The sequence below is a fragment of the Oncorhynchus keta genome, unplaced genomic scaffold, assembly GCF_023373465.1.
Source record: "Oncorhynchus keta strain PuntledgeMale-10-30-2019 unplaced genomic scaffold, Oket_V2 Un_contig_2806_pilon_pilon, whole genome shotgun sequence".
NCBI lineage: Eukaryota > Metazoa > Chordata > Actinopteri > Salmoniformes > Salmonidae > Oncorhynchus > Oncorhynchus keta.
The window spans coordinates 5,985-18,707 of NW_026285840.1; the positions used below are offsets into that span (position 1 = coordinate 5,985).

At 47.4% G+C, this 12,723-nt stretch overlaps 1 protein-coding gene and 1 long non-coding RNA gene across 2 annotated transcripts; both read left to right on the plus strand.

The window, feature by feature from the left end:
• Positions 1–482: 482 nt before the first annotated feature.
• Positions 483–9,797, plus strand: LOC127923052 (receptor-type tyrosine-protein phosphatase O-like; the record flags this gene model as incomplete). Its single annotated transcript, XM_052506984.1, has 5 exons — positions 483–756; positions 1,116–1,271; positions 3,895–4,047; positions 9,294–9,463; positions 9,588–9,797. Coding segments are annotated over 5 exons (963 nt in total), but the record flags the coding sequence as incomplete, so codon positions are not given.
• Positions 9,798–10,248: 451 nt separating this feature from the next.
• LOC127923051 (uncharacterized) lies at positions 10,249–10,899 on the plus strand. Its single transcript, XR_008113163.1, has 3 exons — positions 10,249–10,305; positions 10,556–10,755; positions 10,856–10,899. It is a non-coding gene; the product is annotated as an uncharacterized LOC127923051 (long non-coding RNA).
• The last annotated feature ends 1,824 nt before the right edge of the window (positions 10,900–12,723 follow it).

Here is a 12,723-nt window from a genome sequence, read left to right on the forward strand (position 1 = left end):
GCATATCTTTACTCTGAGCCGAGAGGAAAGTCTTTGTCCTCAGGCCTGGAGGGAAGCCAAAGTCATTTGACTACCCAAGATGAAGGTGAAGCGGCTTTTACTGGTTCTAACAGCAGACCAATCAGCTTGCTGCAAGCTCTTTGCAAACTGTTGGAGAAAATTGTATTTGACCAAATTCCTCTGCAAACAAATGAACAACAGATTTTCAGCATGCTTATAAAGAAGGGAACTCAACATACTGACACAAATGACTGTCTCTGTAGGTCAGGTGGTCTGGAGAAGCCAAACTGTTAGAGCAGCGATCTGATGATGATGTGATTGCTCCATTATTGCTCCATTCCTCTCTCTCTCTCTCTCTCTCCTCTCTCTGTCTCTCTCTCTCTCTCTCTCTTCTCTCTCTCTCCTCTCTCTCTCTCCTCTCTCTCTCTCCTCTCTCTCTCTCTCTCTCTCCTCTCCTCTCTCTCTCTCGCTCTCTCCTCTAGACCATTGTGTCCTTCCAGGTGTCAATTAAAGAGGAGGACTGGATCGTAGTGACCCTGGAGCCATCTGACCTGCGGGAGAACGTGACGGGGTATGCTGCCCGGGTGATGGGCGAGCCCCGAACTCACCTGCTACCATTCCTGAACCTGACCGACCCCACCGCGACACCTCTGGTCTTTAACTCCTCCCACCACGGACTCTGCTACACCGTTAGCCTGCTGCTCAGACAGGGGAAGACCTGGTCCAAGTCCATCCAGACTATATCTGTTCTCACCAGTAAGTATTCAGACAGGGGAAGACCTGGTCCAAGTCCATCCAGACTATATCTGTTCTCACCAGTAAGTATTCAGACAGGGGTAGACCTGGTCCAAGTCCATCCAGACTATATCTGTTCTCACCAGTAAGTATTCAGACAGGGGAAGACCTGGTCCAAGTCCAACTGTCCTGAATCCAGCTCAATAGAGTTTGCTTTAGATCAGTCTTTGTTCTCTCATAGATACACTATGTGCTTGCCTTGTTGTGTTTGTTAGTCATCTCTGGATTTATTTCCCATTCTTCACTGTGGAGGTTGTGGTGGTTGTTGTGCCCCTGACCAGGTAGTCAGTCAGGTCTGTTGTCCGTCTGTCCCCCTGCAGAGCCGCGTCCGGTGGACAGTGTGGTGATCACAGACTACCCAGAGGCTCCAGAGACAGGTGTGGTGTTTGAGATCAGCTCCCCAGAGAACAACGTCTTCAGTCGGGTCAACATCAGCTACGCAGAGGGCCAGGAGCAGAGGTCCATGCTCTATAAAGGTGAGGCCTCTGGCTGGACAGACTGGAACAACAGGTGTAGCTGACTAGCCTGTTCTGGACTGGAACAACAACAGGTGTAGCTGACTAGCCCGTTCTGGACAGACTGGAACAACAGGTGTAGCTGACTAGCCAGCTCTGGACAGACTGGAACAACAGGTGTAGCTGACTAGCCCATTCTGGACAGACTGGAACAACAGGTGTAGCTGACGAGCCCGTTCTGGACTGGAACAACAGGTGTAGCTGACTAGCCCGTTCTGGACAGACTGGAACAACAGGTGTAGCTGACTCGCCCGTTCTGGACAGACTGGAACAACAGGTGTAGCTGACTAGCCCGTTCTGGACAGACTGGAACAACAGGTGTAGCTGACTAGCCCGTTCTGGACAGACTGGAACAACAGGTGTAGCTGACTAGCCCGTTCTGGACAGACTGGAACAACAGGTGTAGCTGACTAGCCCGTTCTGGGCAGACTGGAACAACAGGTGTAGCTGACTAGCCCGTTCTGGACAGACTGGAACAACAGGTGTAGCTGACGAGCCCGTTCTGGACAGACTGGAACAACAGGTGTAGCTGACTAGCCCGTTCTGGACTGGAACAACAGGTGTAGCTGACTAGCCCGTTCTGGACACACTGGAACAACAGGTGTAGCTGACTAGCCCGTTCTGGACAGACTGGAACAACAGGTGTAGCTGACTAGCCCGTTCTGGACAGACTGGAACAACAGGTGTAGCTGACTAGCCCGTTCTGGACAGACTGGAACAACAGGTGTAGCTGACTAGCCCGTTCTGGACAGACTGGAACAACAGGTGTAGCTGACTAGCCCGTTCTGGACAGACTGGAACAACAGGTGTAGCTGACTAGCCCGTTCTGGACAGACTGGAACAACAGGTGTAGCTGACTAGCCCATTCTGGACAGACTGGAACAACAGGTGTAGCTGACTAGCCCGTTCTGGACAGACTGGAACAACAGGTGTAGCTGACTAGCCCGTTCTGGACAGACTGGAACAACAGGTGTAGCTGACTAGCCCGTTCTGGACAGACTGGAACAACAGGTGTAGCTGACTAGCCCGTTCTGGACAGACTGGAACAACAGGTGTAGCTGACTAGCCCGTTCTGGACAGACTGGAACAACAGGTGTAGCTGACTAGCCCGTTCTGGACAGACTGGAACAACAGGTGTAGCTGACTAGCCCGTTCTGGACAGACTGGAACAACAGGTGTAGCTGACTAGCCCGTTCTGGACAGACTGGAACAACAGGTGTAGCTGACTAGCCCGTTCTGGACAGACTGGAACAACAGGTGTAGCTGACTAGCCCGTTCTGGACAGACTGGAACAACAGGTGTAGCTGACTAGCCCGTTCTGGACAGACTGGAACAACAGGTGTAGCTGACTAGCCCGTTCTGGACAGACTGGAACAACAGGTGTAGCTGACTAGCCCGTTCTGGACAGACTGGAACAACAGGTGTAGCTGACTAGCCCGTTCTGGACAGACTGGAACAACAGGTGTAGCTGACTAGCCCGTTCTGGACAGACTGGAACAACAGGTGTAGCTGACTAGCCCGTTCTGGACAGACTGGAACAACAGGTGTAGCTGACTAGCCTGTTCTGGACTGGAACAACAGGTGTAGCTGACTAGCCTGTTCTGGACAGACTGGAACAACAGGTGTAGCTGACTAGCCCGTTCTGGACTGGAACAACAGGTGTAGCTGACTAGCCTGTTCTGGACTGGAACAACAGGTGTAGCTGACTAGCCCTGTTCTGGACAGTTCAGTGTTGCCTTATTAGGTCATATTTGGGGCAGGCCCACCAATCAGACTTCAATGTTTCTTGTTCACAGACACAAGTTGAAGACTTATGTGTTCTGTCCTCAAATATATATAAAGCAGACTGTTATGTTCTGTGTTATAGATTTCTATTAATCATACCATCATCTTCTGTGTTCTAGACTTCTATAAATGGAAGACTGTTCTGTGTTCTAGACTTCTATGAAGGAAAGACTGTTCTGTGTTCTACACTTCTATGAAGGAAAGACTGTTCTGTGTTCTAGACCTCTATGAAGGAAAGACTGTTCTCTGTTCTAGACCTCTATAAAGGAAAGACTGTTCTGTGTTCTAGACCTCTATAAAGGAAAGACTGTTCTGTGTTCTAGACCTCTATAAAGGAAAGACTGTTCTGTGTTCTAGACCTCTATAAAGGAAAGACTGTTCTGTGTTCTAGACTTCTATAAAGGAAAGACTGTTCTGTGTTCTAGACCTCTATAAAGGAAAGACTGTTCTGTGTTCTAGACCTCTATAAAGGAAAGACTGTTCTGTGTTCTAGACTTCTATAAAGGAAAGACTGTTCTGTGTTCTACACTTCTATAAAGGAAAGACTGTTCTGTGTTCTACACTTCTATAAAGGAAAGACTGTTCTGTGTTCTAGACCTCTATAAAGGAAAGACTGTTCTGTGTTCTAGACTTCTATAAAGGAAAGACTGTTCTGTGTTCTACACTTCTATAAAGGAAAGACTGTTCTGTGTTCTAGACTTCTATAAAGGAAAGACTGTTCTGTGTTCTACACTTCTATAAAGGAAAGACTGTTCTGTGTTCTAGACTTCTATAAAGGGAAGACTGTTCTGTGTTCTAGACTTCTATAAGGGAAAGACTGTGTTTAAACACTGGCTCCCTGGGACGTGTTACAGCAACATCTCCTTCCAGCTGATCTCTGAAGCTACAGTCAACAGAACCACACTGGTCCGATGCAGCGACCTGACCCATGAACCCCGGCAACACAGGACAGGTAGATACTATATACCCCACAGGACAGGTAACTAACTACATACCCCACAACACAGGACAGGTAACTAACTACATACCCCACAACACAGGACAGGTAACTACTACATAACTCGCAGGACAGGTAACTAACTACATACCACACAACACAGGACAGGTAGATACTATATACCCCACAGGACAGGTAACTAACTACATACCCCACAACACAGGACAGGTAACTAACTACATACCCCACAACACAGGACAGGTAACTAACTACATACCCCACAACAAAGGACAGGTAACTAACTACATACCCCACAGGACAGGTAACTAACTACATACCCCACAGGACAGGTAACTAACTACATACCCCACAACACAGGACAGGTAACTAACTACATACCCCACAACACAGGACAGGTAACTACTACATAACTCACAGGACAGGTAACTAACTACATACCACACAACACAGGACAGGTAGATACTATATACCCCACAGGACAGGTAACTAACTACATACCCCACAACACAGGACAGGTAACTAACTACATACCCCACAACACAGGACAGGTAACTAACTACATACCCCACAACAAAGGACAGGTAACTAACTACATACCCCACAGGACAGGTAACTAACTACATACCCCACAGGACAGGTAACTAACTACATACCCCACAACACAGGACAGGTAACTAACTACATACCCCACAACACAGGACAGGTAACTAACTACATACCCCACAGGACAGGTAACTAACTACATACCCCACAACACAGGACAGGTAACTAACTACATACCCCATGAAACCCGGCAACACAGGACAGGTAACTAACTACATACCCCACAACACAGGACAGGTAACTAACTACATACCCCACAACACAGGACAGGTAACTAACTACATACCCCATGAGTCCTGGCAACACAGGACAGGTAACTAACTACATACCCCACAACACAGGACAGGTAACTAACTACATACCCCACAACACAGGACAGGTAACTAACTACATACCCCACAACACAGGACAGGTAACTAACTACATACCCACAGGACAGGTAACTAACTACATACCCCACAACACAGGACAGGTAACTAACTACATACCCCACAACACAGGACAGGTAACTAACTACATACCCCATGAGTCCTGGCAACACAGGACAGGTAACTAACTACATACCCCACAACACAGGACAGGTAACTAACTACATACCCCACAACACAGGACAGGTAACTAACTACATACCCCACAACACAGGACAGGTAACTAACTACATACCCCACAGGACAGGTAACTAACTACATACCCACAGGACAGGTAACTAACTACATACCCCACAGGACAGGTAACTAACTACATACCCCACAGGACAGGTAACTAACTACATACCCCACAACACAGGACAGGTAACTAACTACATACCCCACAGGACAGGTAACTAACTCACAGGACAGGTAACTAACTACATACCCCACAGGACAGGTAACTAACTACATACCCCACAGGACAGGTAACTAACTACATACCCCACAGGACAGGACAGGTAACTAACTACATACCCCACAGGACAGGTAACTAACTACATACCCCACAGGACAGGTAACTAACTACATACCCCACAACACAGGACAGGTAACTAACTACATACCCCACAGGACAGGTAACTAACTACATACCCCACAACACAGGACAGGTAACTAACTACATACCACACAACACAGGACAGGTAGATACTATATACCCCACAGGACAGGTAACTAACTACATACCCCACAACACAGGACAGGTAACTAACTACATACCCCACAACACAGGACAGGTAACTAACTACATACCCACAACAAAGGACAGGTAACTAACTACATACCCCACAGGACAGGTAACTAACTACATACCCCACAGGACAGGTAACTAACTACATACCCCACAACACAGGACAGGTAACTAACTACATACCCCACAACACAGGACAGGTAACTACTACATAACTCACAGGACAGGTAACTAACTACATACCACACAACACAGGACAGGTAGATACTATATACCCCACAGGACAGGTAACTAACTACATACCCCACAACACAGGACAGGTAACTAACTACATACCCCACAACACAGGACAGGTAACTAACTACATACCCCACAACAAAGGACAGGTAACTAACTACATACCCCACAGGACAGGTAACTAACTACATACCCCACAGGACAGGTAACTAACTACATACCCCACAACACAGGACAGGTAACTAACTACATACCCCACAGGACAGGTAACTAACTACATACCCCACAACACAGGACAGGTAACTAACTAAATACCCCACAACACAGGACAGGTAACTAACTACATACCCCACAACACAGGACAGGTAACTAACTACATACCCCACAACACAGGACAGGTAACTAACTACATACCCCACAACACAGGACAGGTAACTAACTACATACCCCATGAGTCCTGGCAACACAGGACAGGTAACTAACTACATACCCCACAACACAGGACAGGTAACTAACTACATACCCCACAACACAGGACAGGTAACTAACTACATACCCCATGAGTCCTGGCAACACAGGACAGGTAGATACTATATACCCCACAGGACAGGTAACTAACTACATACCCCACAACACAGGACAGGTAACTACTACATACCCCACAAAACCTGGCAACACAGGACAGGTAACTAACTACATACCCCATGAGTCCTGGCAACACAGGACAGGTAACTAACTACATACCCCACAACACAGGACAGGTAACTAACTACATACCCCACAACACAGGACAGGTAACTAACTACATACCCCACAACACAGGACAGGTAACTAACTACATACCCCACAGGACAGGTAACTAACTACATACCCCACAGGACAGGTAACTAACTACATACCCCACAGGACAGGTAACTAACTACATACCCCACAGGACAGGTAACTAACTACATACCCCACAACACAGGACAGGTAACTAACTACATACCCCACAGGACAGGTAACTAACTCACAGGACAGGTAACTAACTACATACCCCACAGGACAGGTAACTAACTACATACCCCACAGGACAGGTAACTAACTACATACCCCACAGGACAGGTAACTAACTACATACCCCACAGGACAGGTAACTAACTACATACCCCACAGGACAGGTAACTAACTACATACCCCACAACACAGGACAGGTAACTAACTACATACCCCACAGGACAGGTAACTAACTACATACCCCACAGGACAGGTAACTAACTACATACCCCACAGGACAGGTAACTAACTACATACCCCACAGGACAGGTAACTAACTACATACCCCACAGGACAGGTAACTAACTACATACCCCACAACACAGGACAGGTAACTAACTACATACCCCACAGGACAGGTAACTAACTACATACCCCACAGGACAGGTAACTAACTACATACCCCACAGGACAGGTAACTAACTACATACCCCACAGGACAGGTAACTAACTACATACCCCACAGGACAGGTAACTAACTACATACCCCACAACACAGGACAGGTAACTAACTACATACCCACAGGACAGGTAACTAACTACATACCCCACAGGACAGGTAACTAACTACATACCCCACAACACAGGACAGGTAACTAACTACATACCCCACAGGACAGGTAACTAACTACATACCCCACAGGACAGGTAACTAACTACATACCCCACAACACAGGACAGGTAACTAACTACATACCCCATGGGACAGGTAACTAACTACATACCCCATGGGACAGGTAACTAACTACATACCCCATGGGACAGGTAACTAACTACATACCCCACAACACAGGACAGGTAACTAACTACATACCCCACAGGACAGGTAACTAACTACATACCCCACAGGACAGGACAGGTAACTAACTACATACCCCACAGGACAGGTAACTAACTACATACCCCACAACACAGGACAGGTAACTAACTACATACCCCACAGGACAGGTAACTAACTACATACCCCACAACACAGGACAGGTAACTAACTACATACCCCACAACACAGGACAGGTAACTAACTACATACCCCACAGGACAGGTAACTAACTACATACCCCACAGGACAGGTAACTAACTACATACCCCACAGGACAGGTAACTAACTACATACCCCACAGGACAGGTAACTAACTACATACCCCACAACACAGGACAGGTAACTAACTACATACCCCACAGGACAGGTAACTAACTACATACCCCACAGGACAGGTAACTAACTACATACCCCACAACACAGGACAGGTAGATACTATATACCCCACAACACAGGACAGGTAACTAACTACATACCCCACAGGACAGGTAACTAACTACATACCCCACAGGACAGGTAACTAACTACATACCCCACAGGACAGGTAACTAACTACATACCCCATGGGACAGGTAACTAACTACATACCCCATGGGACAGGTAACTAACTACATACCCCACAGGACAGGTAACTAACTACATACCCCACAGGACAGGTAACTAACTACATACCCCACAGGACAGGTAACTAACTACATACCCCACAGGACAGGTAACTAACTACATACCCCACAGGACAGGTAACTAACTACATACCCCATGGGACAGGTAACTAACTACATACCCCACAGGACAGGTAACTAACTACATACCCCATGGGACAGGTAACTAACTACATACCCCACAGGACAGGTAACTAACTACATACCCCATGGGACAGGTAACTAACTACATACCCCACAGGACAGGTAACTAACTACATACCCCACAGGACAGGTAACTAACTACATACCCCATGGGACAGGTAACTAACTACATACCCCATGGGACAGGTAACTAACTACATACCCCACAGGACAGGTAACTAACTACATACCCCATGGGACAGGTAACTAACTACATACCCCACAGGACAGGTAACTAACTACATACCCCATGAGAACGTTATTGAACCAGTCAGGTTGTTATTGAACTATATATTTATTTGACTTAACTATGTAAGTCAGTTAAGAACACATTCTTTTTTTCAATGAAGGACAGAAGGACAGATTTGTACCTTTCAGGGATTCAAACTTGTAACCTTTCGGTTACTAGTCGAACACTCTAACCACTAGGCTACGCTGCCGCCCCTAGTCACTAGTAACGGCATTTCTATGGAGATGGCAAACTGATACTTATGTTTGTGTTTCACTGCAGTGCCCAACCCTCCCTCAACATCTCCCATAAGATCGTACCACTCAGCCAGAGGGTGCTACCAGGTGGGGTCCCTATCTCCGAGGTGACCCAGGACACGCCCGGCGGGCGCGGGATGTCCCCCTCATAGAGGAACAGGAATTACAGGAGAACCAGGAGATACAGGAAGTGATCTCAGAGGAGGTGGTGGGCGGAACCACCCAGGTCTCCTACAGCCCGCCCCTCAGGACTCCAACAGCTCGACAGGCTATGCCACCTCTATCTCTAACACTAACAACACAGAAGAAGAGACCGCCACGCAGCCCTATTGGCCGGAGCCCTACGGTAGTCCCTCCCTACGGATGGAGAGGAGGAGTTTGTGAACGCGGTGGTTCCAGAGTATGAGGACTCCAATGAGCCGGGCTCTGCCATGAGCCTGCCCCCAGAGATCTCCGTCACCCCCACCCGCTTTCCCCCATACTGCTGGAGCTACGCTGGCTACCCCGCGACCCCCCACCACATACGATGGGTTCAACGTCTACATCTACAGAGACGGTAAGCTAAAGGTCACTACGATGGGGTCAACATCTACATCTACAGAGACGGTAAGCTAAAGGTCACTACGATGGGTTCAACATCTACATCTACAGAGACGGTAAGCTAAAGGTCACTACGATGGGTTCAACGTCTACATCTACAGAGACGGTAAGCTAAAGGTCACTACGATGGGTTCAACATCTACATCTACAGAGACGGTAAGCTAAAGGTCACTACGATGGGTTCAACGTCTACATCTACAAGAGACGGTAAGCTAAAGGCCACTACGATGGGGTCAACGTCTACATCTACAGAGACGGTAAGCTAAAGGTCACTACGATGGGTTCAACATCTACATCTACAGAGACGGTAAGCTAAAGGCCACTACGATGGGTACAACGTCTACATCTACAGAGACGGTAAGCTAAAGGTCACTACGATGGGTTCAACATCTACATCTACAGAGACGGTAAGCTAAAGGTCACTACGATGGGTACAACGTCTACATCTACAGAGACGGTAAGCTAAAGGTCACTACGATGGGTTCAACGTCTACATCTACAGAGACGGTAAGCTAAAGGTCACTACGATGGGTTCAACGTCTACATCTACAGAGACGGTAAGCTAAAGGTCACTACGATGGGTTCAACGTCTACATCTACAGAGACGGTAAGCTAAAGGTCACTACGATGGGTTCAACGTCTACATCTACAGAGACGGTAAGCTAAAGGTCACTACGATGGGTTCAACGTCTACATCTACAGAGACGGTAAGCTAAAGGTCACTACGATGGGTACAACGTCTACATCTACAGAGACGGTAAGCTAAAGGTCACTACGATGGGTACAACGTCTACATCTACAGAGACGGTAAGCTAAAGGTCACTACGATGGGTACAACGTCTACATCTACAGAGACGGTAAGCTAAAGGTCACTACGATGGGTACAACGTCTACATCTACAGAGACGGTAAGCTAAAGGTCACTACGATGGGTTCAACATCTACATCTACAGAGACGGTAAGCTAAAGGTCACTACGATGGGTTCAACGTCTACATCTACAGAGACGGTAAGCTAAAGGTCACTACGATGGGTACAACGTCTACATCTACAGAGACGGTAAGCTAAAGGTCACTACGATGGGTTCAACGTCTACATCTACAGAGACGGTAAGCTAAAGGTCACTACGATGGGTTCAACGTCTACATCTACAGAGACGGTAAGCTAAAGGTCACTACGATGGGTTCAACGTCTACATCTACAGAGACGGTAAGCTAAAGGTCACTACGATGGGTTCAACGTCTACATCTACAGAGACGGTAAGCTAAAGGTCACTACGATGGGTTCAACGTCTACATCTACAGAGACGGTAAGCTAAAGGTCACTACGATGGGTTCAACGTCTACATCTACAGAGACGGTAAGCTAAAGGTCACTACGATGGGTTCAACATCTACATCTACAGAGACGGTAAACTAAAGGTCACTACGATGGGTTCAACGTCTACATCTACAGAGACGGTAAGCTAAAGGTCACTACGATGGGTTCAACGTCTACATCTACAGAGACGGTAAGCTAAAGGTCACTACGATGGGTTCAACATCTACATCTACAGAGACGGTAAGCTAAAGGTCACTACGATGGGTTCAACATCTACATCTACAGAGACGGTAAGCTAAAGGCCACTACGATGGGTTCAACGTCTACATCTACAGAGACGGTAAGCTAAAGGTCACTACGATGGGTTCAACATCTACATCTACAGAGACGGTAAGCTAAAGGTCACTACGATGGGTTCAACGTCTACATCTACAGAGACGGTAAGCTAAAGGTCACTACGATGGGTTCAACGTCTACATCTACAGAGACGGTAAGCTAAAGGTCACTACGATGGGTTCAACGTCTACATCTACAGAGACGGTAAGCTAAAGGTCACTACGATGGGTTCAACGTCTACATCTACAGAGACGGTAAGCTAAAGGTCACTACGATGGGTTCAACGTCTACATCTACAGAGACGGTAAGCTAAAGGTCACTACGATGGGTTCAACATCTACATCTACAGAGACGGTAAGCTAAAGGCCACTACGATGGGTACAACGTCTACATCTACAGAGACGGTAAGCTAAAGGTCACTACGATGGGTTCAACGTCTACATCTACAGAGACGGTAAGCTAAAGGTCACTACGATGGGTTCAACGTCTACATCTACAGAGACGGTAAGCTAAAGGTCACTACGATGGGTACAACGTCTACATCTACAGAGACGGTAAGCTAAAGGTCACTACGATGGTCAATAAGAACCAAGACCACATTCACAAAGACTCTCAGAAAAGGAGTGCTGATATTGGAATGACTTTTTGCCCTTTAGATCATAATGAATAAGACTGATCCTAGATCAGTATTCCTGGAGTAAGGGCTCTTATGTTGTCAGATGAAGGTAATAGCTGAATGGCATTCGAAGGTAATAGGTGAATGGTATCTGTTGTGACCTGTCCTGTTTTCGACCTCTCTGAGCCCTGTCTCCCCCCGTCTCAGGTAACTCTACAGAGACGGCCACGGTGGATGAGAACACTCATGAGTTCTTCACGGAGCTGACAGAGCCTGGCTTGCCTACAGAGTCCAGGTCACCACACTGAGCTCCGCAGGAGACTGTGAGGCCAGGGAGAGCACCGCGTATACAGGGCTCACCTTCTATCTCAGTATGTATAGCCTGACCCTAACACTGACATTGACCCAGACACTGACCTTAACCCTGACCCTATCACTGATCCTAACCTTGACCTAACACTGATCCTAACCCGACCCAGACACTGACCTTAACCCTAACCCTGACCCTATCACGATCCTAACCCTGACCCTAACACTGACCCAGACACTGACCTTAACCTTAACCCTGACCCTGATCCATCCCTGACCCTAACACTGACCCAGACACTGACCCAGAC